This window comes from Ananas comosus, linkage group 11 (assembly GCF_001540865.1).
Source record: "Ananas comosus cultivar F153 linkage group 11, ASM154086v1, whole genome shotgun sequence".
In the NCBI taxonomy this organism is placed as follows: Eukaryota; Viridiplantae; Streptophyta; class Magnoliopsida; order Poales; family Bromeliaceae; genus Ananas; species Ananas comosus.
Window position 1 is genome coordinate 3658576 of NC_033631.1, and position 25494 is coordinate 3684069.

The window sequence follows — 25494 nt, forward strand, 5'->3', positions numbered from 1 at the left end:
GACGCCCTAGGGTTAGTTCTAAAGGCTAGGAAACCTTATTAGAGAGCTTCACAAGTAATTCTAAGCTATTTTTTGCTTAGCAACTTTATCAATCTAGGTGGAAACCCTAGATGGCATTGTTAGGGCTCAAATTTGGAGCTTTTGCCCTAGGATTTTTCGGAGGCTAATTGACCTCGTAGAAACCTAATTAGGGGTGTCCCCGACGCGTGGGGCAACTCTGATTGCGAAACGAAAATGTTTAAGTAAGGTTCATGTATAAACGGGCCTAAAATGAGCGTTCTTTTGGGTTGTAGGTCGCGGATTAGGCGACGGTTGAGCGTGGAAAGTGTCGAGTTCTCCTTCTCATACCTTAAAGGTGGGGGGTGCATTCCGGAATCGTTGAATTTCTTTCTATGTCTATGTCACTTTATATTTGAGCATTGTATATAGTCATTCATGCATAGTAGGGATAAATACATGTGATTAGTGGTTAGAATTTCAATATTATGCTCTTGTTGTAGATGAACATAGTGATTGAACAAGAACCCTAGTTGACATGTATGTATGTCACGTCCCGCTATCGCCAATTTGGTCGATCCGGGCCCGCACACAGACGCCGAACGAACAGCACCTCCTCTGTTCGCCCAAGGCTCAACAACAACGAGTACATGTATAAAGAAATAAATAATTCCCAGGATCACGTTTCAATATACATGGCTTGCACGAAGGCAAGCAACAAACACAAGTGATAGTAAACTAATTGTACAATGAAATTCACTGTAATTTAAAACTTTCACAACTGAACTTGTAACTAAAACATTTAGTTATATACATACTTTTATACATTCATTTACATGTCTCTGTACATCAAAATGGATGATACATGAACTCAAAATGGTAATTGCTAAACTCTGGTGTCAGCTAGCTAAGCTGCAGGGCCCTTGCCACGATCCTCGGCCTCAAAACTCGCACTGGAACCTGTATGGTTAGTGGTGTGAGAACTACAAGAAAGTTCCCAGTGGGTTCGGCTGCCGACCTCGCCGACTCACCCACTAGGTCTACTCAGGCATATGTAGGCAAGAAAAGTAAGCAGATAGTAACCAACTATAACATGTAACTACTACAATGCCTGTACAAAGCTGAAAGAAGTAACAGATATGAAAACTGTAAATATGCATGCATGCTTTTCATTAACTTTACCCAATCTTTTGGTTAACCCTCTGGTTAACAGCTGGACAAGTACGTTAGTCCTGGGGCAAGTACGTTAGCCCATAAATTTACCCAATTCAGTGGTTAACCCTTTGGTTAACAATAACTCACCAACGAAATCCCTCACGGGCCCTAAGCTGCCTCCCGATGGGACCGTCTGTCGGACAAGTACGTTAGTCCTGGGGCAAGTACGTTAGCCCAACAAGTGACTACTCCGGAGCTCACTGCCTGGGGGGAGCGACCACCACCAAGCTAAGAAAACAGACTATGTGAGTAAGATCTGATCCCCCTTTAGAGGATTCAACTGACAACAATGTCACAATTTAACTCTAACTAGTTCTTTATACTAGTTTCATAATTACATTTCTCGATGCTAACCAAATCTCTAGTCATGATGTCACCAAGTTTACTATTGTCAAAGTCCATGCATTCATAGGGTTCTATGTCCACAATCTAATGTTCACAAATTCTTATTGTTGATAGGAATTCACATTTTCACTCGCTCAATGCCAAACACCCTATAATGCATGACTACAAATATAAATATGCTCAACGAAGAATTATAGACATAAAAGGTGATTCAAAGAGTTCGGATAGCACCACCCACCTGTAGCGGTGTCAATCAACTAAGATCAGGGTCTCGAAAAGCGTCGACAGTTTTCTCTCGCGACTCCTTGCAAATAGAACTAGAACGGCCTCTACCGTAATTAGCGCGTCGTCGACCTGTCGGAAAGTCAATTTAGACTCTTGGGCATGTTTACTTTTCACTTATAAAGGATTAGAAAAGATTAAACTAGAGTCATTACTCATATTTTACAAGTTAGCATTTCAATGCTATATGAAGCGGCAACTATAGCCGAAAACCTTCTTTTGGCGATATCTTGCGTAGGTTCGTCGGATTGCCGAACCGACTTCGCCAACGCGTTTCTTTTACCCTCAATTGGTTTACACGCGATCAATTTCGCATTAGGACTCTTATTTTGCAAAAGTGCATTATCGAGGTCAGTTTCTATAGAAACCAGTTTCGATGCAATTTCACACTTACATAAGGTATTTCAACTTTGTATTAGGCCAAAGAACCTTAAACAATCAGTTTAAAGGACTTACCTCAATCCCTAATACAGGATTATTCCAATTCCTTCTTTTCTTTCATTTCATTCCATCTCTCTATCTCATTTTTCATTTCTTTTTCTTTCCTTCTTTCTTTCTTTTCTTTCTTTCTTGCTTTCTTTTCTTTTCTTTCCTTTCTTTTCTTTCTTTTCTTTCTTTCTTTCTTTTCTTTTCTTCCTTTCTTTCTTTTCTTTTCTCTCCTTGCTTGCTGCCCCTGCAGGGCAGCAGCTGCTGCTGCTGACAGCAGCTGCTCCAAGCTGCTGCTGCTGCTGCTGAGGCTGCTGCTGCTGCTGCGCATGCTGCTGCTGCTGCTGATAGCTGCTGCTGCTGCTGCTAGCAGCAGCTGATGCATTGCTGCTGCTGCTAAGCTGCAGCTGCTGGTTGCTGCTGATGCTGCTTGCTGCTGCTGCTGCTTGCTGCTGCTGCTGCTGCTGGCTACTACTGCTCCAGCAGCTGCTGCTGCTGGTGCTACTGCTGCTGCTAAGCTGCAGCTGCTGCTGCTGCTGATGCTGCTCTCCTGCTGCTGCTGAGCTGCTGCTGCCACTGCTGTTGCTAAGCAGCATAAGCTGCTGCTGCTGCTGGCTACTGCTGCTGCTGCTGGCTACTGCTGCTGCTCCAGCTGCTGAAACTGCTGCTGCTGAAGCTGCTCAGGCTGCTGCTGCTGCTGCTGCTCCAGCTCACAGCAGCAGCAAAGGCTACTGCTGCTGCTACTCCAGCGGCTACTGCTGCTGCTACTCTAGCAGCTGCTGCTGCTGAGCTGACAACAGGGAGAGAGAGGCAAGAGGGAGAGGTTAAAATCTTACCTCTTTTCTTCTTCTCTTTTCTCTTCTTCTTCTTCTTCTTCTTCTTCTTCTTCTCTTTTCTCCTCTTTTCTTTTCTCTTCTTTTCTCTTCTTTTCTCCTTCTCTCTCTCTCTACGTATGCAGCAAGAAGAGGGGGGATAAGGATGGAACTCCCTGGCAGCAGGTTAGTGGAAATCCACTAAGGCATGCATAATTACCATAATGCCCTAAACTAATCCGTTTAGCGACACGGATCAAATACCTTTCGCAGGCCTTTCCGAAAGTCCGATTGAGCTCAAATTTGACAGGAATGCTCGTTTTTACTTAACAAGTCCACTAAAATTTTAACATTTCAGTTTCGACCCCGTTTGGTTACTGCGAACTGTCCCGAACTGTAATCTTTATCTGATAGCTTTCGGATCCAATTTCTCTCTCTACAGGTGTCAGAATAGTATGAAACTTGAAATCTGGCCTCATACCAATGTTCCTAACATCTCTGCCAATTTTCATAATTTTCTGACACTGTGCATTTTCTGCTAATTTCTCAGTCCCATTCTTTACAGAAAATTTCAAATCTTCTGTTTTTGCTCCGATTTCAACACGAACACTTCCAAAACATATCAAGGGACTTTCACAAGCTACCAATTTAATTTGGAAGCAATCCACTTTCATTTTGACATCATTTGAGCCGAATTAGCACTAGGATCAACGCTATGATCCGAAAACTCTTTTTTTTTCCTTTTTCGTTTCGCGCCCAATTTGCGCCGAAACATTATTTATCTTCGGAATTCATTCTCACGCGTCCAAAATCACTCGGGGAAGACGTCCAACTAGCTCAATCCTCACTTTGATCCCCTGGATCAAAGTTGACATCACAACTCCAGGATGCCATATGTTACAATGTAGGACCCTAAAACATGTATGAATGTGAGATTTGGACCTTGATTATAGTAAACAATGATGACATTGACAATAGAGACATGATTGGCCTTGAAAATGATATTGTAACACAAGGTTTGACAATAATGACATTGTAGTAAGAATGACTTAGTACATGACATGAACAATAGGTAAGAACCTATCAAGACATCGGCACTGTGACTAGTGACTATGTATCCTCAACTTCGGGATTGGATCGAGGCTCACGTGGACTTAGGCTTGTGGGAGGTCGCTCCTCCACAAGCGGTGTACTCCGGAGTATAGACACCACGGGGAAGAACCCCGTCGATGATTCCCTCGGGTGGTTGTGCTAAATGCCTCCCCCGGTAGACGGGAAAGAAACTGTGAGCTGTTGGGGTTAACAATGTTAACCGGAAAGATTGGGTAAGGAAAGGTAAAGAACTTGCATGCATGCATATCAAGTATTATTGATTATTTATCCACTGACAATCTTTTTTGTAGGCATAGTATTAGATGCATTAGTGTTATGGTTACTACTTTCATTTCTTGAAATACTTATGCCTGAGTAGACCTAGTAGGTAAGTCGCCGAGGTCGGTTGCCGAACCCACTGGGAACTTCGTTCTAGTTCTCATTACCACTAACCCTATAGGTCCTAGTGCGAGCGGGGCGGCGGAGGACCGAGGCAAGGGTTTAGCGCCGTAGGTAGCGACCACCGGAACTTCTTTTATTTTGTAGTCATTCCTTTTTGGGTATACTTTTATCAACTTTCTTTTGTTGATTTAGAGTTTCAAAGTTGTAAACAATTGTATGAATCGGTGAATGGCTAAAATTGTAAGGAAGTGTAATGAATGGAAAAATGATGTAACAGTTTTAGTTTACTTTTATTTGGTGCAAATGCAATCAAGTATTATGTATGGTTTTTATATTTTAGCATAGAGCTTCGCTTCCGTTGTTGCTTGCCCTCGTGCAAGCCTTGTGTAATTGCAAATCTCTTTGTTGTTTGCTTAATTATACAGGTTGTTTGTGCCTTGGGCGGGCAGGGGAGGCCCTGTCCGTTCGGCGTCTATTCACGTGACCGAACCCGACCAAATTGGCGGGGATCGGGGCGTGTAGAACACTCTTATAGGTTGGATTTGAAGCTTTCTAGCTTCGATTTGGGCTTTGATCAAGCTCTTCTTGACCCAAGATATTTTTACACTTTTATACGTGTAATTTTCGAAGCAGTCGTTTTGTGGCTTTTAACCCTTTAGAATTTCTTTTAGGGTGCTAGAAGCTTGGGAGACAACTTCGTTCGAAGTGCTTCCGATGGGTTTGACCTCACCGAAATGGGTGAACTCCCCCTACGTCTTTCTTTTGGTGTTAGGACTTAAATAGACGCTTTTTCATGCTCATTGTGATATGCTAGAATTTATGAAAATATAATATATACATGTTATGTATAGTGAAAAATTATGCTCTAGGTGGTAGAGGCATACATGTGGATTTGGGCACTAAATGACAATAGTTGAGGTTTCCTCTCTCATGCAACCATTGAAAGCATGTTAGAGTATGAATAATATTATGACCCATTAGGGGGTACCTAGTGAATGAATTAGAAAGTAGCATTACTTACATGATGACGATAGTACACCTGTTATAGATAAGGTGATTGAAAATTAGCATTACTTGCATGATAACATTATACTTCTAGTAGACAAGGTAGTAGTGACATTGGGACATAAGACATGATAAGGTCATCATGAAGCTAAACTTGATATTTAGCCTAGTTGGACAACTAGAACTAAACATGTGACATGGTAACTTGATGCATTAAATTAGAAGAACGACTAGTATTTGTCATTGTGACATTACAATTAACCTAGGGTTCGATAGTTATATTCCGTGTTTTAGACATGAGGAAAATGAGAGTGTATAGCCCTTGGGGCGAGCCCTAATAGAGATGATTGCACGTAATACTAGCGGAATCTAAATAATTGCATCATAATATTTCTACTCCATGTAGTAGGGATGTTAGTGGAAAGACATGTGCATAACATGCATTGTGATAATTACGAACATTTCATAGTTCTCTTGCATGTGGCATTAGTACATGTTTCTTGTGAAAATTTGTTGTATCTCCATGTCATGACCTTGCTGGAGATTTGAGTACAATAGTGAACTATCCTAGGTAGGATATTGTCATATGAACTATGCATGCTTTAGGCAATATATGGGTCGGTAGAGACATACCAGCCAAGTAGTTGTAAACATGACATGAATGATCTAGAATCCGACCGTTGAGTCGATGAGTGACAATTCCATATTTTAGACATGATGTTTGAGCATTCCAAATTGTGGACCCTATGCTATGATTACGCTTGCTTGCCCTTGTGCTCATCCGCACATACTTGTGAGGGTCGCTCCCTACAAACAAGCACTCCGGAGTTTAGCCTTGCGATTATAGATCGCCCGTGCGGGATTGGGCACCGAAGTGGGATGCCGTAAGCGGAGTCTCTTTTCTTGCGGGAAAAATGATGACCCCCACGGGACCACTAAGGCACGGCACGAGCCGAGACATTACCACGTGTACATTCCCTGTAATTTGGGTATTAAGACTTAACTTGACAATGTACATCATCGTAGTTGATGCATACATAGTAGGTGTTCATACATGTGGTTTGTTACCTTACACTACTAATTGATGCATACTTAGTAGTTGGACATTTTGTGGAACATTGTGACATTGGTAACCTTAGTGGTAGTGAACCTATATTCTTGTGGACTAGTATGTATGCATTGCTAGAATAACATTAAAAAGCATAGTTTACTCTATGGAGCATTATGGACATTGATTATGCATGTAAATGGACATTGGCATACATTTGATTAGGCATGTTAATCAACACTGACATATAGTTGATCAAGTAAAAGTAAAACATCATATACATGATAGTTAAGCTTGTAGTAGAGGCATGACTATGATTAATCTTGTTTAATTACTTGCTTTTCATATATTTGCTTATTTAATTTTCCTTATAGCATGCCTATGTTAGCCTGGTGGAGTATTTTGCTGAGGTCAGCGATTTGCCCACTGGGAACTATTGTTTAATAGCTCTCACGCCCTCTGTTTTGTTGTTTGTTTTAGAGCCATCTACATCAGGAGTGGCTAGGGATCGTGGCAAGGGGTTAGCGGCTAGCTAGAGCCCCTACGGAATTATATTAAAGGGACCCGACATCATCTTTCTTTTTTTGTACTTTGTGGAAAGATTTATTATATATTTTTGTTTAGAGATTATGTTAGACTTTTGGATTTAGTTGTATACATTTTGGATATATTGTGGATCTCTTTATGCTAGAACATTAGTGATTTTATATTACTCGCTCAGATAGCCTTGTTAGAACTTTATCTTGTTCATTTCTAGTTGTTGGTAGACGCTTTGTGTGCACTGTGGTTGTTTGGTGTACACGGCGGGTCTGTGCACGCGCCGGGCGGGCTTCTGCTGGGTCCCGGGGCGTGACAAGTATGGTGCCAACATAACTCTCTCTCTCTCTTTCTCCTAATCGGTATACTCTTTTTATGGGTGAAAATATATTAAAAGCTTCTTGCTTATAGAGTCTTTTGTAATATATTTCTCTACTCTAAAAATTTTATTTAATAATTTTTTTTTACTTTTATTTAGCTTAGGTGAGATCTTTTATTTGACTAAATCAAGAATTGTACTAAATTTAATAGCTATGTTAATTTTATTTACTAAAAAACTAAAAAATTACTGTTAGATTTAGTAAAATTTCTAATTTATTTTAATGTAATAATATAAATAAAATAATTAGAAGTTAAACATCTGAAAATAAATAAAAAAAAAAGTTCATACTTTTACATTATTTATTTAATTAAAAATTTTTTAATAAAAAATTTTTAATTAGGAAAAATTTTGCTTATTATTTATTACTAAAGTTTCTATTTAAATATATTTTGGCCCCCCTCAAAATTGAATCCTAGCTTCGTCCCTGCACTTGGCAGTACAATATCCCGAGGGAAAGGCTTCTTCTTATAGGTGTTGCAATAATTGCAACTTACTCCCCACATTTTTCTAATTACAACTAGCCAAAACTGGACTTTCGCAGCATTGAGTACTGAAACTCGAATTTTAGTACCGATGCATGATCTTTAGTTCTAGTACCATCACCCAGCTCCTGAGAACCTGAACATTAGATTTCTGAATTTTCTATTGCATATCGGTACTCACCAAAATCAATACCGGTACTCAACAAATTAGTAGCGGTACTCGGGAAGAGTTCTGCAGAACCTAAACATTGTTTTTTCTTCTCATGAAACAAAGTTTCAATACTCCAATTTAGTACCATTACTCAATACAAAATCTATAGTTTTAGCAAATTTGACTTCCCCAAATTCGTTTTCTCACCAAATTTGTGCCAAAACCACTCGAATAGTCCCCAAACCTCGCTGAAAACTATTCGAATAGTCTTCTAAGCTATTTTTCATTGAAACTCCGCAAATTAATTTGCACAAGTTTAATGCATTACATAATGATTATTATGCATAGAGCATATCTTTGTTGGACATATGACACAGAGTAGGATTGGTTAGCATGTAATTACTCTCTCGTGGATTTTAACCTTATTGGTCTGTCGTAGTCGATTATGAATATGATATATGATGGACCTAGTTAGTTGGCTATACTCTATATGAGATTGGACCTTCGTGGTCGGTAGATTGCCCCTCGTGAGCCTTGCGGCTTTCCATCACGGTTCGATTACTTGAGCATATAGCATGATCCGCCACAGCCTGATGCACATTCGCATACGCCAATTCGATTTGGTCACCAATAGTTCGCATACGCCATTATTTGGTCACCAATAGTTGATTACAATTCTTTTTCGAAAAAAGTGGTAAAAAAATGAGTCATGAGTCAAGTTCGTGCATAGATAGATCGTCAATTTGAAAATTCTATCATCGAAATTATTTAAATTTATGAGTACGAAGACAATCAAACTCGCACTCATCGAAAATAATTTATGAGTACGAAGACAAACCTAAAGCATCCAAAATTGACGATCAAAACTGTTAAACTAGTCTAAACTATTCAAACTTTTTAGGTTTCAAATTTTACAATTTTTTAATACCATTTCCAAGTATTCGAATGGTCTCAAATTTACTCTTTTCAACGACTAATAAAAGCTTAATTTGAGACCACTTGATGCCTACGCAAATGAAGTCAAAATATCACAAAATCCGAATCCCAAGAAATTTAAATAGCTTAAATTGTGTTTAATAATATCGATCATCAAAATTCGGATGACATATCGTCAAACAATTCATAAGCAAATGACCGTCTACTCCCAGAAGTATTATGACTATCAATTAATTTTCAAGAACTAGGAAATAAGAAGATAATATAAAGTTATGTCTTAATGAATATAAAACCAAACATAATTTGTAAAATCACTAACAAAAGTGGCCCAACACTATCACCCATCAATGGATTGCACTAAAGATGAAATGTTCAGCAGCCGAATAGACTTACAGATAGCGAAAAAAGATAACAACTACGAGTAGATATAGACAGGCTTGAGGATAGGCTAAAGAATACTTATACAGAGAAAGGCGGCCAAGATGTCTTTTGGGCTACACAATTTGTTAATGTTGAGCAGCTTGTTTCGATCACGTTAAGAAGCGTATAAACAACAAGAATACCGAGCTACACAAGATTATAATGCAATACACATCTGCAAGTTACACTTAAATCGCATTTATTCCTCTGCTTGCCATCACCGAGCACATCACTGTAATGAGAATAGCACCGCTAATACAAAAACATAGCAGTAACCAGTGTAACTGTGAAAATAATCAACTTTAACAGAGGCAGATATAATCCTAAAAGAACATGTAAGGGTGGAAGAAAGTTATAAACATATATGACATAAAAAAGCAATGTTTCGCTACACCTTTTACAGATCTGAATTTAGTTTTTAAGTTTCAGTAAGCACACGTAGATGCCTGAATGGAATGATAAAAGCAACAAAGCAGGATCCATACAATTTACAAGTCTGTTGATCGAAGCATGGAGCAAGCAGCTATAGTCCAAATTGTTCCTTATCACAATTCATTGATCAGGCAGGTAGAGGCTCCTCCAAAACTGTTCATTTTGATCAGAAGCAATTTCTTAGCAACCAAATTTGTAGCAGGAAATAGCTCAACCAAAGATATGCAATTACAAAATACATACAGACAAAAATATAAATCGAAGAGAGTCATATAGACATTTTTGTGCATGTGCACGCGCACATTTATAGCCATGTTCATACATGCTATATGCACAGAGAGAGAGAGAGAGGAGATAGAGAGAGAGAGAGAGAGAGACCTTCAGTTCTTTTGGCAGCACTATCTTTAGCGGCCACAGGAATTTTCGTGGGTACATCAGGAAGGTCGAGAGTCTCATCTTCTTTTTCCTCTGCCTGAGATTCTGCTTCAGGCTGCTTTTCAACAAACAGTTTAGCACCCTCTTCAGCTGGCACTGATGAAGCAGGAATTGTCGGCAATGATTGTAGTGTGAGCTGCAAAGATAAAAAAGCCAGAACAGTTTACTAGGACGCCAATAAACATAGACAGCGAAATCTGAACAAAGTTTATTTTGGCACAAAACTAGCTGCTCATGCAAGCTTGTAGTTGCCTTTCTCTTTGTTAATCTCAGTGAATGTGCTTGTGGCATGAAAGAGCCCTTGAGCAATTTAGTAAACAAACCTCAGTTTCCAAGTTCTCGAATTCTGCCAAAACGGCTTCCTCATCTTCAGCTGAGAGCTGCTCCCCTAATGCAGCATTTATTTCCTGCAACGACAGAAGAAAGCATAAGACCAGTCTTCAATTTATTTGAAATAGATAATCCTAAAGCACTAGTAATTCATGATTGGAAGTCCTACAATAAGTAAATGATGACAAAATCAACTATTAGCATAAACATAAGCAACAAGTCAGGCCCAATCATGCCTCAAGCCCTCATAGAACTAAGCAGATAATTGCAAAAATAGACAATAAGTTACTATGCCAGAAAAAATTAATCAATAGCAATAATTTTAGCAGACATGCAACAGATCATAATTCTTTTCACCAATTTGAAAATCATAAGAGTACAGTAAGCTTCTCATTATCCACACAATTTTATTTCCAATTAGAACTTCTACAGTTGGACATTGACTTGTGGCAAACAAGAAAGGTTTTATAGGAAGAAGTTGCATTTCAATAGTAAAGAGGACATGCGGGTTGTGAGAAAATGCATCTCAAGAGGTTTCTAATGAGGGAATTGGTTCCACCGCTATGATTGTGACACTATTCTTCAAAGAAGTGAGGATCAACCCCTTATCTATGGGAAGACGAAGAGGAGTATCGTCTTTAAAAGAATTAAAGTCATTTCTCATGAGATAGAGAACTGGTCCAAGTATGGCCTCAAGGGTTAAAATACAAGCTATATTATTATAAGAAGCTAAAATACTGCGCATTAGTGCCTGAAATCACAATCCAAAATGTACAACCATGTGCGATATTCAGTAGCATAGATGCTAATTTTCAGCCTTGCTTGTCTATGTAGCTGTAAGCAACAGCCTTTATGCTCTGAAAGGTGCAAAAATTCAAAAGCACTTTCAATCTTACTCCAATGCTATACAATTGTGATGACAACCGCCACCGGAGAAGCACATAACCACATGCTTCTCTGGTAATGGTTGCCACTGCAATTTTTTTAGCATTGGAGGAGGGACACTTGGAAGCGTTTTTTGCTTCTTTTTTTTTCTTTTTTTTTTTTTTTGAGTCAATGTGAAATATCAAACCATNTATTACCAAACTAGACCTAAAATTTCCTGGTTGTATAGAGTAAACCACTAAACCAAACAGAGGCATATATTTGTGTCAAACATGACATGAGCTCCAGCCGGTGCATCTTTCCTTAATGCTAATCCAGAAATTCCCCTAGAGCTTCAGTTGCAAAGTTCAACAATCGAGGCCTTTAGGACTTGCACACTTTTTCCTAATTTTGCTGCATCGCTAAAACATCAATTTAACCACTTGCAAGTTTAAACATCAGTGAAATTGCCCTCACCCAAACATGAATCATATTTGAACCTTAACAAGCAACTGGCAAGCAAAGCTTCATCATGTTGCAGCTAGAAAACAACCATCAAACAAGAAACTAAACTGATATTTATAAACAAAACTAAGATACAAATAAGAAGAAAAATATTTCCCTAGTGATTACTGTTTAAGATTATAACAGTTACATGATGGCTGGAGAAAATATATATCAAGATAGTCAGAGAATCTACCACAGTTAAGGGCTTCTGAAAGATTCAACTAGTTTCAATAATAAATAGCAGATGAAGGAAAGGTAAAATACAACAGACTTACATCTTGATAGGCCTTTGCCTCAGCTGTATCATCCATCAATTTCTGAACATCTTCCAACTTGATCTCACTTTGTATAGCTTTGATGGCATTGTTTCCTGTCTTCAAACTTTCAAACACAGCCTTTTGCTTACTTGCTAGTTCAATATCTGCCAACTAAAGCAAGTAGTAAGCACCAAAAAAAAAATAAATAAAAATAAAAATAAAAATAAAAAACATATTATCATACAATCCATGGAGAAAAGAAAGCTTCACGAAGATCAAGCTAAGGCTTGTTTACTTCAACTTTCAGGCAGCCACGCAGGATTTAGAGCAAGTAACAAGCATTAAATACATTTACAGGAAGGCAATAACCCCGTGTCACGCCTGGTTCAATGCCAGCATGGTACACACAATACTACAATAATACATACTAATACCACATTCCCTAAAACCATAGCTTAGGATGCATTCTCCGTATACATCCACGTAGACGCATAGAACTGGGCAGAGCAATAAGAGCTTTCAGATTTCCTATTTAAGCTCTAAGTAGGGGTGAAAATGGATTGGATACGGACTCAATGTTTATCCCTGTTCATATATATAAATTTAAATCAGATCAGGATACAAATTCAGATATTGGACATTTGGACGGATAATAAACATCAAATCCATATCCAGTAAAAATAGTCTTTGACATGTTAGATATTAAATAGATATGGCTACGAATTGGATATTTAATAAAATATATAAAACTATAAGAAAAAAAAATTTGCAAAGATATATATGAGTTTCCTATAACTTCTACAAAACTACTAGAAAAATAACAAAATCTAAATATGTATATATATAGAGTAGGGCTACTATACTCTTATGAGTATAGAGCCCTTCGTACTCATAAGTTGTTTTCGATGATGGAGCTTTCGAATCGACGATCCACTCCGTTAAATATGATCTAGGGTATTTGAAAAATCTAAAAACTAAATTTCGAAATTTTTCGAAATCAAAATAAAGTCCATCAAGCGGGCATAAAATGAACGGTCAAAATCGAACGACATCCTAAAAATAAATGATCGGATCCTTCAATTTAAGATCAGAGTTATTGATCTTAATCTAAGTAGTGAATAGAATTTTCTATCAAAAATTCAACCTATTCCAATTCTTTTACACCGTTAAACTAGCAAGTATCCCATACCGACCGTTGAAAATTGTCAATTTTGTGAACTTTTGATTCTAAGGTAAATGATGTCGAAAAATTATAAAATTTGATTTCTAGAAGTTTTAAATGCTCTAGATAATGTTTAACGGTATGGATCGTCGATTCTGAAGCTCTATCATTGAAAACGACTTATGAGTATGAAGGCGATCGTACTCGTAAGAGTATAGTAGCCGAACACTATATATATATATATATATATATATATATATAGTCCGGCTACTATACTGTTATGAATATAAAGCCCTTTGTACTCATAAGTTTTCTGTCATTAGATCAACCCCTTTGACTATTTTCACCCGTTAGATCATACTATTCAAGCAACCACCCACTCGACCCTAGGGGACCACTATCATCATAACCATACATCTTTTCATCCAACGGCCAAAAGCTTATGAGTACAAAGGGCTCTATACACATAAGAGCATAGTAGCCCTAGCCTATATGTAGGTTTTGTGTGCTATTAGGAGCACGGAGGTCTTCGTGCTCCTAAGCCATTTTCAATGATGGAGTTTATGAATCGACGATCGGCTCCGTTAGACTTGATCTAGCATATTTGAAGTATCTAGAAAATAAATTTTGTGATTTTTCGATATCATTTACATAGTGATTGAAAGTGTTCAAAATCAACGGTTGAAAATAAAAATCCCACAAAAAGTGGTGATATAGCTCTAAAATTTTTTATCAGAGATATTGATCTTGCAATAAATAGTACAAATAATTTTCTATCAAAATTTCATCTGATTTGAATACTTCTACACCATTAAACTTGTAAAGGATATACATCAACCATTAAAAATTATTGATTTTAAATCCTTTCGATCGCTAGGTAAATGATATCGAAAAACAGCAAAACTTATTTTCTAGATATTTTAAATACGCTAGATCAAATCTAGCAGAGCCGATCATCAATTCAGAAGTCCCATCATCGAAAACGACTTAGGAGCACGGAGGCCTCCGTGTTCCTAACAGCACACAAGACCCTCTATATATATATATATATATATATATATATATATATATATATAGAGAGAGAGAGAGAGAGAGAGAGAGAGAGAGACCTAGGCTGGAATACTATCAATAGCACAAAGCTATTGGTGCTATTAGGTTTTCGGCCTTTGGATGAAAAAATGTACGGTTAGGATGATGTGGGCCCCCTAGGGTTGAGTGAGTTATTGGTTTAATAATATAATCTAACGGGTAAAAATAGTCAAAGGTTTAAATCTAACGGGGAAAAACTTGATAGCATCAAACTCTTGGTGCTATCAATAATATCCTAGCCGGACTATATATATATATATATAGAGAGAGAGAGAGAGAGAAAGAGAGAGAGAGAGAGAGTAGGGCTACTATACTCTTATGAGTAGAGCCCTTCGTACTCATAAGTTGTTTTCGATGATGGGGCTTCCGAATCGACATCCACTCCGTTAAATATGATCTAGAGTATTTGAAACTTCTAAAAAATAAATTTCGTAATTTTTCGAAATCAAAATAAAGTTCATCAAGCGGATATAAAATGAACGATCAAAATTGAACGACGTCTTAAAAATGGATGATCGGATCCTTCAATTTAAGATCGGAGTTATTGATCTTTATCAATGTAGTGAATAGAATTTTCTATCAAAATTTTAACTAATTTCGATTCTTTTACACCGTTAAACTAGCAAATATTCCATATCGGCCGTTAAAAATTGTCAATTTTCTGACCTTTTGATCGTAAGGTAATAATGTTGAAAAATTATAAAATGTGATTTCTAGACGTTTTAAATGCTCTAGATAATATTTACCGGTGTGGATCGTCGATTCAGAAGCTCTATCATCGAAAACAATTTATGAGTACGAGAGCGATCGTACTCATAAGAGTATAGTAGCAGGACTCTATATATAGAGAGAGAGAGAGAGTGGATCGTCGATTCGGAAGCTTAATCATTGAAAATAACTTATGAGTATGAAAGGCTCTATACTCATAAGAGTATAGTAACCCTAGCCTATATATATATATAGGTCGTGGCTACTATACTATTATGAGTATTGAAGCCCTCGTACTCATAAGTTGTTTTCGATGTTGCAGCTTTCGAATCGACGATCCACTCCGTTAAATATGATCTAGAGTATTTGAAACTTCTAGAAAATAAATTTCGTAAATTTTTGAAATCATAATAAAGTCCATCAAGCGGGCATAAAATGAACGGTCAAAATCGAACTACGTATTAAAAAAGGATGATCGGATCCTTCAATTCAAGATCGGAGTTATTGATCTTTATCTAGGTAGTGAATAGAATTTTCATTCAACAAATTCCGATTCTTTTACACCGTTAAACTAGCAAGTATCCCATACCGACCGTTGAAAATTGTCAATTTTGTGAACTTTTGATTGTAAGGTAAATGATGTCGAAAAATTATAAAATTTGATTTCTAGAACTTTTAAATGCTCTAGATAATGTTTAACGGTATAGATCGTCGATTCTGAAGCTCTATCATTGAGAACGACTTATGAGTATGAAGGCGATCGTACTCGTAAGAGTATAGTAGCCGAACGCTATATATATATATATATATATATTGTCCGGCTACTATACTGTTATGTATATAAAGCCCTTTGTACTCATAAGTTTTCTATCATTAAATCAACCCCTTTGACTATTTTCACCCGTTAGATCATACTATTCAACCAACCACCCACTCAACCCTAGGGGACCACTATCATTCTAACTGGGGACCACTATCATCATAACCATACATCTTTTCATCCAACGGCCAAAAGCTTATGAGTACAAAGGGCTCTATACTCATAAGAGCATAGTAGCCCTAGCCTATATGTAGGTTTTGTGTGCTATTAGGAGCATGGAGGTCTCCGTGCTCCTAAGCCATTTTCAATGATGGAGTTTATGAATCGACGATCGGCTCCGTTAGACTTGATCTAGCATATTTGAAGTATCTAGAAAATAAATTTTGCGATTTTTCGATATCATTTACATAGTGATTGAAAGTGTTCAAAATCAACGGTTGAAAATAAAAATCTCACAAAAAGTGGTGATATAGCTCTAAAGTTTTTTATCAGAGATATTGATCTTGCAATAAATAGTACAAATAATTTTCTATCAAAATTTCATCTGATTTGAATACTTCTACACCATTAAACTTGTAAAAGATATACATTAACCATTAAAAATTATTGATTTTAAACCCTTCCGATCGCTAGGTAAATGATATCGAAAAACAACAAAACTTATTTTCTAGATATTTTAAATACGCTAGATCAAATCTAGCAGAGCCGATCATCAATTCAGAAGTCCCATCATCGAAAACGACTTAGTAGCACGGAGGCCTCCGTGTTCCTAATAGCACACAAGACCCTCTATATATATATATATATATATATATATATATATATATATATATATATATAGAGAGAGAGAGAGAGAGAGAGAGAGAGAGAGAGACCTAGGCTGGAATACTATCAATAGCACCAAGCTATTGGTGCTATTAGGTTTTCGGCCTTTGGATGAAAAAATGTACGGTTAGGATGATGTGGGCCCCCTAGGGTTGAGTGAGTTATTGGTTTAATAATATAATCTAACGGGTGAAAATAGTTAAAGGTTTAAATCTAACGGCGAAAAACTTGATAGCATCAAACACTTGGTGCTATCAATAATATCCTAGCCGGACTATATATACATATATATATATATATATATATATATATATATATATAGAGAGAGAGAGAGAGAGAGAGAGAGTGGGGCTACTATACTCTTATGAGTAGAGCCCTTCGTACTCATAAGTTGTTTTCGATGATGGGGCTTCCGAATCGACGATCCACTCCGTTAAATATGATCTAGAGTATTTGAAACTTCTAAAAAATAAATTTCATAATTTTTCGAAATCAAAATAAAGTTCATCAAGCGGATATAAAATGAACGATCAAAATTGAACGACGTCTTAAAAATGGATGATCGGATCCTTCAATTTAAGATCGGAGTTATTGATCTTTATCAATGTAGTGAATAGAATTTTCTATCAAAAATTTCACCAATTTCAATTCTTTTACACCGTTAAACTAGCAAATATTCCATACCGGCCGTTAAAAATTGTCACTTTTCTGACCTTTTGATCGTAAGGTAATAATGTTGAAAAATTATAAAATGTGATTTCTAGACGTTTTAAATGCTCTAGATAATGTTTACCGGTGTGGATCGTCGATTCAGAAGCTCTATCATCGAAAACAATTTATGAGTACCAGAGCGATCGTACTCATAAGAGTATAGTAGCCGGACTCTATATATATAGAGAGAGAGAGAGTGGATCGTCGATTCGGAAGCTTAATCATTGAAAACAACTTATGAGTATGAAAGGTTCTATACTCATAAGAGTATAGTTACCCTAGCCTATATATATAGAGAGAGAGAGAGTGGATCGTCGATTCGGAAGCTTAATCATTGAAAACAACTTATGAGTATGAAAGGTTCTATACTCATAAGAGTATAGTTACCCTAGCCTATATATATATATATGTATATATATATATATATATATATATACCTTATGCCTATATAATATATATAGGTCGTGGTACTATACTATTATGGTATTGAGCCCTCGTACTCATAAGTTGTTTCGATGTTGCAGCTTTCGAATCGACGATCCACTCCGTTAAATATGATCTAGAAGTATTTGAAACTTCTAGAAATAAATTTTAAATTTTTGAAATCATTAATAAGTCCATCAAGCGGGCATAAAATGAACGGTCAAAACGAACACGTTATAAAAAAGGATGATCGGATCCTTCAATTCAAGATCGGAGTTATTGGATCTTTATCAGGTAGTTGATAGATTTTACATTCAACAATTCATTCTTTACACCGTTAAACTAGCAAGTATCCCATACCGGCCATTAAAAACTTTTAGATTTGTGACCTCTTGATCGTAAGGTAAATGATGTCGAAAATTATAAAATTGATTTTTAAAGTTTTAAATGTTGATAAATAAGTTTAACAGTATGTTGGATCGTCGATTCGAAGCTCCATCATCGAAATAATTTATGAGTACGAGAGCGATCGTACTCATAATAGTATAGTAGCTGGACCCTATAATATATTATATATATATAGGAGGAGGAAGGAGGAGATGAGAGAGAGGAGTGAGCCCTAGAATACTATCGATAGCAAACCGGCTCATTTTGCCACTATTGTTGTTGGATGATTTGGAAGCCTCAAATTGATGATCCGCACGATTGAACATGATCTTACACCATTTGAAGTATTTAGAAATCAAATTTCATACATTTCGATATTGTCTCTTATCCATCGAATGGACATAAAAATGAAGGGCTGAAAATAAATATTCTTAAAAAAATGATGATAGGTTCTTGTAATCAAGATCAAAAGTATAGATCTGTTTTAAATAGTTTAAAGAATTTCCTAACAAAAATTCAATTAATTTGGATATTTTTACACCGTTAAACGAGAAACGCCTCATATCGACCAGTTAAAATTACAATTTTGAAGCCCTTTGATCATTAGGCAAATGATGTCGAAAATATTTAAAATTTGATTTCTAAACACTTCAAGTAGTATAGATCATGTTCAATGTGCGATCGTCGATTTGGAGCTCCATCATCGAAAACAAATGGTTGGCAAAAGAGCCCGTTTGCTATCGATAGTATTCTAGCTCAATCTATATATATATATATATAGTATATATATATATATATAAGTAAAATCCCAATCAATATCCCGTTAGTGTCGGTTTCAAACTCGAGTCGGATAGAATAATATCATTTTCACCCCATTCTCTAAGGGCTAGTTGAGAATGCATCCTTGAACAGTTTGATGCTGTAGACCTAGTTTGCAATTGCATTACCAAATGCACTTGCTTTCATGCTTTAAGGCAAAAATACTTGCTCCTCATGCGACAGTTCCCACCATAATTCAGTAGCATTCGATGAAGGAAACTCCAAACGCTTTCGGATTTTTCAGGCCCCTCTAAAGCATGAAAGCAAGTGTATTTGGACACCAAAATCTCATAACATGCCTTAGAGTTCCCAAGAAGTAGGAAAGAATGTAAGAGATCAGTTCTTCTAATGCTGCAAAATTGTGGCAGGAACGTCCATTAAAAAAGCATCCATTAAGATACTTCTCCATGGAAGTTCTCACACCGTTTTGCAATAGGGACTGGCCAAGCTAATGATATTCCTGGCTTTCTTGGAGCTCAAAAGCATGAAAGCAATTGAAGAACACATTCCCAAGCTAGGCCTACAACATAAAAGTGGTTGTGTTTTGGGAACACATTCCCAAACTAGGCTTAAATAATGCCAAAAGGCACTTTTGTGACTTCAAAAGCTGGCACATCGTCACAATGACACCTCAATAATCCCACATCGGATAATGTGGGAGAGCGTGACGGGTTTATATGTGTCGGGCATACTAGAGATAATTGTTGCGCCTAAGCAAGGCTAGTGCTTTGAGTCCAACGAATAATTAGTGTTAGTAGGTCATATCGTTATAGTTGGTATCAGAGCCAATGCACTAGCCGAAAGTGTAAGGAGGGTCTCACATCGCCTGATGACCTTGAGCTATGTGTGTGATTGAGTTAACAAAGACATTAAGGCCTAAAACGGGAGAAACATGTGATACCTCAATAGTCCCACATCTGATAATGTGGGAGAGTGTGATGGGTTTATATATGATGGGCGTACTAGAACTAATAACTGGGCTTAAGCATGTTGGATCAGTGGTTTGGGCCCAACGAGTTTTTTAGTGCTAATAGGTCGGATCGTTACAGCCACCATGTAGAGTGGCATGACAATCCTTAGCAGCATACGCCTCTAGCGGAGTGATTAGCAAAACAAAAGAATCTAATGCTTTGGCCATGGAGGAAAGGTGAAATAAGCCTTCGATCCCTAAAACTAGAAGCTTCGATTTGGAACTTCTGTTTCTACTACAAAATGGAGCTATTTGGGAGATCTTATTAAAAATGTTGTTAATGTTTTTCAAACAAGTCTACTCAAACAACACTTCTACAGAAGTTCCATAAGTGCCGAACATAAGTGTAAATGATATGCGACTGCAATTTTTTATGTTTACAAGTTGTTTATTAGGTAGAAAAGTATAGTTGTTGATCTATACATCCTCACATTAGATAATCAGCTATCATAACTAAAATATAATTCAAAATTTGTGAATGACACAATTTTTAAATTTGAATATAAAAATATAGCACAGATAACATGTAAATAGGTAGAGTTAGTTGAATATAAGTTTGTTAACCTTATCTTAGTAATCAAAAATAATGTTCACTTTCAAGTTTCCATAGGTTGACAAATAAAAACTAGAGAACTTGTGAAAACGAAGGATATTTGTACTTCAATATGCTATTACTTTATTATAATACTTGCCTTAAAAGGGTTTAGAATTAGATTATTGGCAAGTAATATAACTTTTACGAGTAAAGAAATTCTATAAATTATAATAATCTACTTTGCAGTGAAACATGTTTATCATAAAAAATTTATAGTTTTCCTAATTATCTAGATATCAAAAGCCACTTTTCTAATGACATATACAAGCGTGTAAAAGAAATATCTAGAAACTTCCTTGTGTAACTCTTTCAGACGGAAAGAAACTTTTCACTGATAGTACTCCAAGAAAAAGTTTCGCGGTCAAAAGTTGTTCTCACCAAAGTTATAATTTCAAAACTGAACCAAACAAGCCCAGCTAAAATGGAAAATTATGCTTTGACAAATAATTTTGCTCTATTTCATTTACAAGAAAAAATTAATGTTCTACATATATAACCACTTACTTGTTGCTCAACGTTAATTAGCCATGCGTCAACTTGTTTAAGGAGCTCTTCCTGAGCTTTCTTCTTCTTCAAGGCCAGCAAGGCCCTGTCTTTCCTCTTTTCCCTAATCAGATCCTTTGCAGCTTGTTTTTCAACCTCAATCACTGTCTCAAGCTGGTAAAACAGAAAGAACATAATAATTAATACCAATGGACACAACAATTCTTTCAAGACATAACTTCAAAAAAAATAAGAGCTGAATATGATATTCCAAAACAAATTGTATCTCACAGATGGTCTCAACTAGCACGGAAATCTCAGAAACCGAATCATCTTTCTACTTGGTGGAACAAATAAATATGTTGAGTCTACTTCAGTAATCTTAGCGGAATTATAAAATCAAAGAACACACCATAGTTACTAACTAGAACCTTAAACATTAGTCCCATAGGATTAGGTCAGGAAGGGACTCAATACACTTCATGCATATAAAGGAGGACAATGGCCGGGACCACTACATGCATAATCTTCAGAAAGCTCAACTGTCTAACCAACTAGCAGCCGAGCAGAGCGAAGAGTTATATGAACTCGAAACGTTAAAACACTACTTGTAGTAATCTTAACTTCATAGCAATGATAGAGACCATCAGACCAACAGACTTCTGAATTTGTTGGCAGACTGCTTCGTGGCACATCACCGAAGCAACAAGTAGCAGTTCCACAGATGAAAAAAAAACCCATGGGCTTTGCTCTCGGAACCTTTCAAAAGCAAGGCATCTTGAGAGACTGGTTATGCCCAACATTTTACATAGGCAGTAGAACTTCTACAAGCCGTGAAAAATAAGAAACCACTACACATTACATTGAATGGATTAGGAAAGTTGACAGCCTTCAGATATGTACTTCTTTCCAAAAGTGAGTAATTCTCTCACATTTACTGATATCACGAAAATACTAAAAAGAAAAAGCAAGCAGATTTTTCTTGTCTAAATTACCTGAAGTGGAACTTTTGATACTCGAGAAACAATAGAAGATATAGTGTGATGTACTAGTCAATTAGATAAATTGATATAGAGCCTAATGGCAAAGAAATAAGACCCAGCAATGGCTGGATATGCCCACATATAGACAAGTGAATGAACTTACAGCAACTAGATATTTGCATTCTCATAACATTTTTCATAGAATCTCACTTTTATCTAATAATATGATATTAGCATTTGATGTAAAGTTTTTAAATATGCATCCACATTTCGTACAATTCCACTAGTTAGACATATTGCATAAATGTCCATCTACATAATTGACATAACCATATATCTAGGAAAAAGCTTTTTGTGTAGTCCAATAAAGGAAACATCCTCTTTGTATAGCTGTTGCATGACAATGCCACAGATACGTGTATTTTCCCTTCAGAGGCACTATGTGGGGTATAACTTAGCATAAGATGTATGAAAATGCTAAATGGGAAAGGCAACAGAGAACACGCTTATAATTCATTTGAAAGATCTACAGGTCGATTACCCTTTTAATAAGAGAAAATGAAATTCTTTTAAGTCTTGTGTCTACCTATAAACGAGGAATTGCCAGAAAAACGATCAGGAGGTGACTTGCCATCTAAATGATCAGTACCTGGAGTCAAAAAATGATTTAGTTGCCTTTCATAGAATCTATAGATAGCCAGTTCGTCTTTTATGATTAATTCTATTTGCATGTATTACAGCATATTAGCTTCCAAGACCAGATATTCAATACTACATCAATGGAAAGAGTTGTGTAGAGAGAATACAAACAACAACAAAGTTTTTTTTTTACTCGACTGCAGTTTATAGCGAACATCAAGCAAGCGAAAGTAGAAGCATTAGCGGGGATTTCTGTTTGACTGCAGCATCGATGACCAACAAGTGAGACACATAATAAGTAGAAAAATTCTGAGAAGAACTTGAGTTTATAAACTTCAAGCTCTGATTTCTTGATACCATGAGCTTGCAGAGCAGCGTGTCTAGAAACATTATTTGCAGTAGGTTATACTCAACTATGGATATGAAGAAGTCTCCACTTTAAATCATCTCTAGGTTAATGAAGTAAGTAGCCTTTGGCTTCATCAGAGCTGAAACCTTCATTGAAGGCAACAGGCCAATTCTACTTCAGGCGATATCTGAGATTTGCAATAAATGGTGCCGCTCTCATTGTGAGAACCAAAAAAGGAAAAAAGAAAAAAAAAAAAAAAAAAGAAAAAGGAAAAGGCACTACTCTATGAGAAATCAGACCCCTCAGCCTAAAAGCAGAATGCTCAGATAACAGGAGTTTCACGCCACTGTAACTAATTAGTATGCCCCAAAATGATAGGTGATTTCAATGCAAAGATGCAACAATCTTTGTCCTTATCCAGCAAAGGAAAAACAGCAGAAGACCAAGAAAATTCCTAGTTCTCTCTTAAAATTAAGGGCCAAAGCTAAGCTTCAGATCTCTCCCGCCATCGATTTAGTATGTCTACCCCCTCAAATCACAGAAATTCGGCAAATCTCTCACAACAAGTGTAACGACCCGACCCGCTAGCAACAATAACTCGTTGGGCCCAACAACCGGCCCAAAATGCTTAAGCCCAGTTATTATTACTAGCGTGTAGGTCTCATATAAACTGATCGAAATCAGTATCCCATCCAATGTTGGACTATTGGGGGCGTTACAACAAGACCAATCAATACCTTATGGACATTCAAAAATTCGATTACAAGGATGATCTAAAATAATTAGGGCAATCCAAATTCAAAAAGCATAAAGAAAGAAATAAATAAATAAGATAATTGGTAAGAAGAAGAAATCGATAAAAAGCGGGAGGGAGAGAAAGAGAAAGAGAAAGATATCTGACCTGCTGCAGGTACTGCACGAGTTTTCGACGCTGCGTTTTGAGGGAGAGAATCGCGCGGTCGACTTCCGTGATCTTGGGCTTCTTCGTGAATATATTCCCCATCTCCCCTCCTACCTGTAACAACCTGGGAAAATAATAGTAGTTAGTAAAATGGGAAAAAAGATAACAACTTTACTCAGTTAGGAAGAGATAAGCGGCGGCCGCAAGGTAGAGGAGGGGGAGCTCGAGAAGCTGATCAGACGATAAGGTGCTTCGGGAGGAGTTCCGACCAGCCGACGCGGAAAAAGGGAGCAGGAGGAGGCTAGGGGTCTTCCGACACAGAGGAGGAGGGGGGGGGGAGGAGATCGAGCAGAGAGCGGAGAGCGGCAAGCAGGATCTAGGCGAGGGAGCGTAGTAGCTTCCGCTCTGGCGGGTCAGGCGACCCAATCCGAGGATCGGCCCGCAAATCCGAGGGTCAAGCAGAGGGGTACCCAATAACCCGCGCCCGATCACAAAGCTCCAAGGACCTGCTAAGCTCAAACCGAGGCCCAAGTTACCGCCGAAATTGCAGCCCACCAGGCCCACACCTCTATTTACCAATTTTACAATATAGCCCTCGTAGAATAGTTTAATTACATTTCAGTACAAGTTGCATAGAGTATATATATAGTTAACATGATGTAATTGGAAGGGAGGAATGAAATGAATTAAGTCTATTTCTCCCCCACAAGTTCTTATCCAACCCTTTCTCTTCTCTTCTATTCTCTACTCTTCTCTCCTCTATTTCTACCCTAATCCCAATCTCTATCTCTCTACCTCAATTCTCTATCTCTATCACTATCTCTATCCTTCCCTCACCTCTTACCTCAAATTCCTCTTAATTCTTATCCCAATTCGCTACTCAGATCGGGCTGTTACAAATTGGGTGCTATTCAGATCAGGCTGATACGATGATTGGGTTATTACAAGCTGGAAAAGCAAAGGCAGAAAAGCGAGAAATTGATAACTACAAAGATAAACCCCCTTGGAAGAAAATTCCTGCAGATAGGTGGAAGAGGATTGACATCAAGTGCCTACCTGATGACACTGATGTGTTCTGCAGGCAAATGCAAAGCAGGGCACTGGAAGACTATCGAGCCAGATCGGAGAACTTAAGAGTTCAAAAACCAATCCACAATTCTAACCTGGCAGAGGCTTGCCAAGTGTGGGGCTTTGCGAATGAATACAACGAACTAGGGGCAATGCTCAAAATGCCACACCCTTGTTCATTGTCATTGGCCTACGAACAAGCCAA

At 37.3% G+C, this 25494-nt stretch overlaps 1 protein-coding gene and 1 long non-coding RNA gene across 3 annotated transcripts; both read right to left on the reverse strand.

Moving 5' to 3' along the window:
• Positions 753 to 2048, reverse strand: LOC109717793. Its single transcript, XR_002218305.1, has 2 exons — positions 1796 to 2048; positions 753 to 957 (listed from the first exon to the last, which is right to left on the reverse strand). It is a non-coding gene; the product is annotated as an uncharacterized LOC109717793 (long non-coding RNA).
• LOC109717806 (vacuolar protein sorting-associated protein 20 homolog 2-like) lies at positions 9709 to 24668 on the reverse strand. Of its 2 annotated transcripts, XR_002218311.1 has the most exons (7): positions 24222 to 24668; positions 21371 to 21523; positions 12376 to 12528; positions 10723 to 10806; positions 10343 to 10535; positions 10018 to 10117; positions 9709 to 9816 (listed from the first exon to the last, which is right to left on the reverse strand). XR_002218311.1 is itself a non-coding variant. In XM_020243730.1 (6 exons), the coding sequence occupies exons 1-6, from the start codon at positions 24321 to 24323 to the stop codon at positions 10092 to 10094; spliced, it is 711 nt and encodes a 236-aa protein (XP_020099319.1). In that variant the 5' UTR covers positions 24324 to 24668; the 3' UTR covers positions 9715 to 10091. The 2 variants fall into 2 exon arrangements, 1 of the variants encoding a protein (XP_020099319.1); XM_020243730.1 differs by having other exon boundaries at positions 9715 to 10117.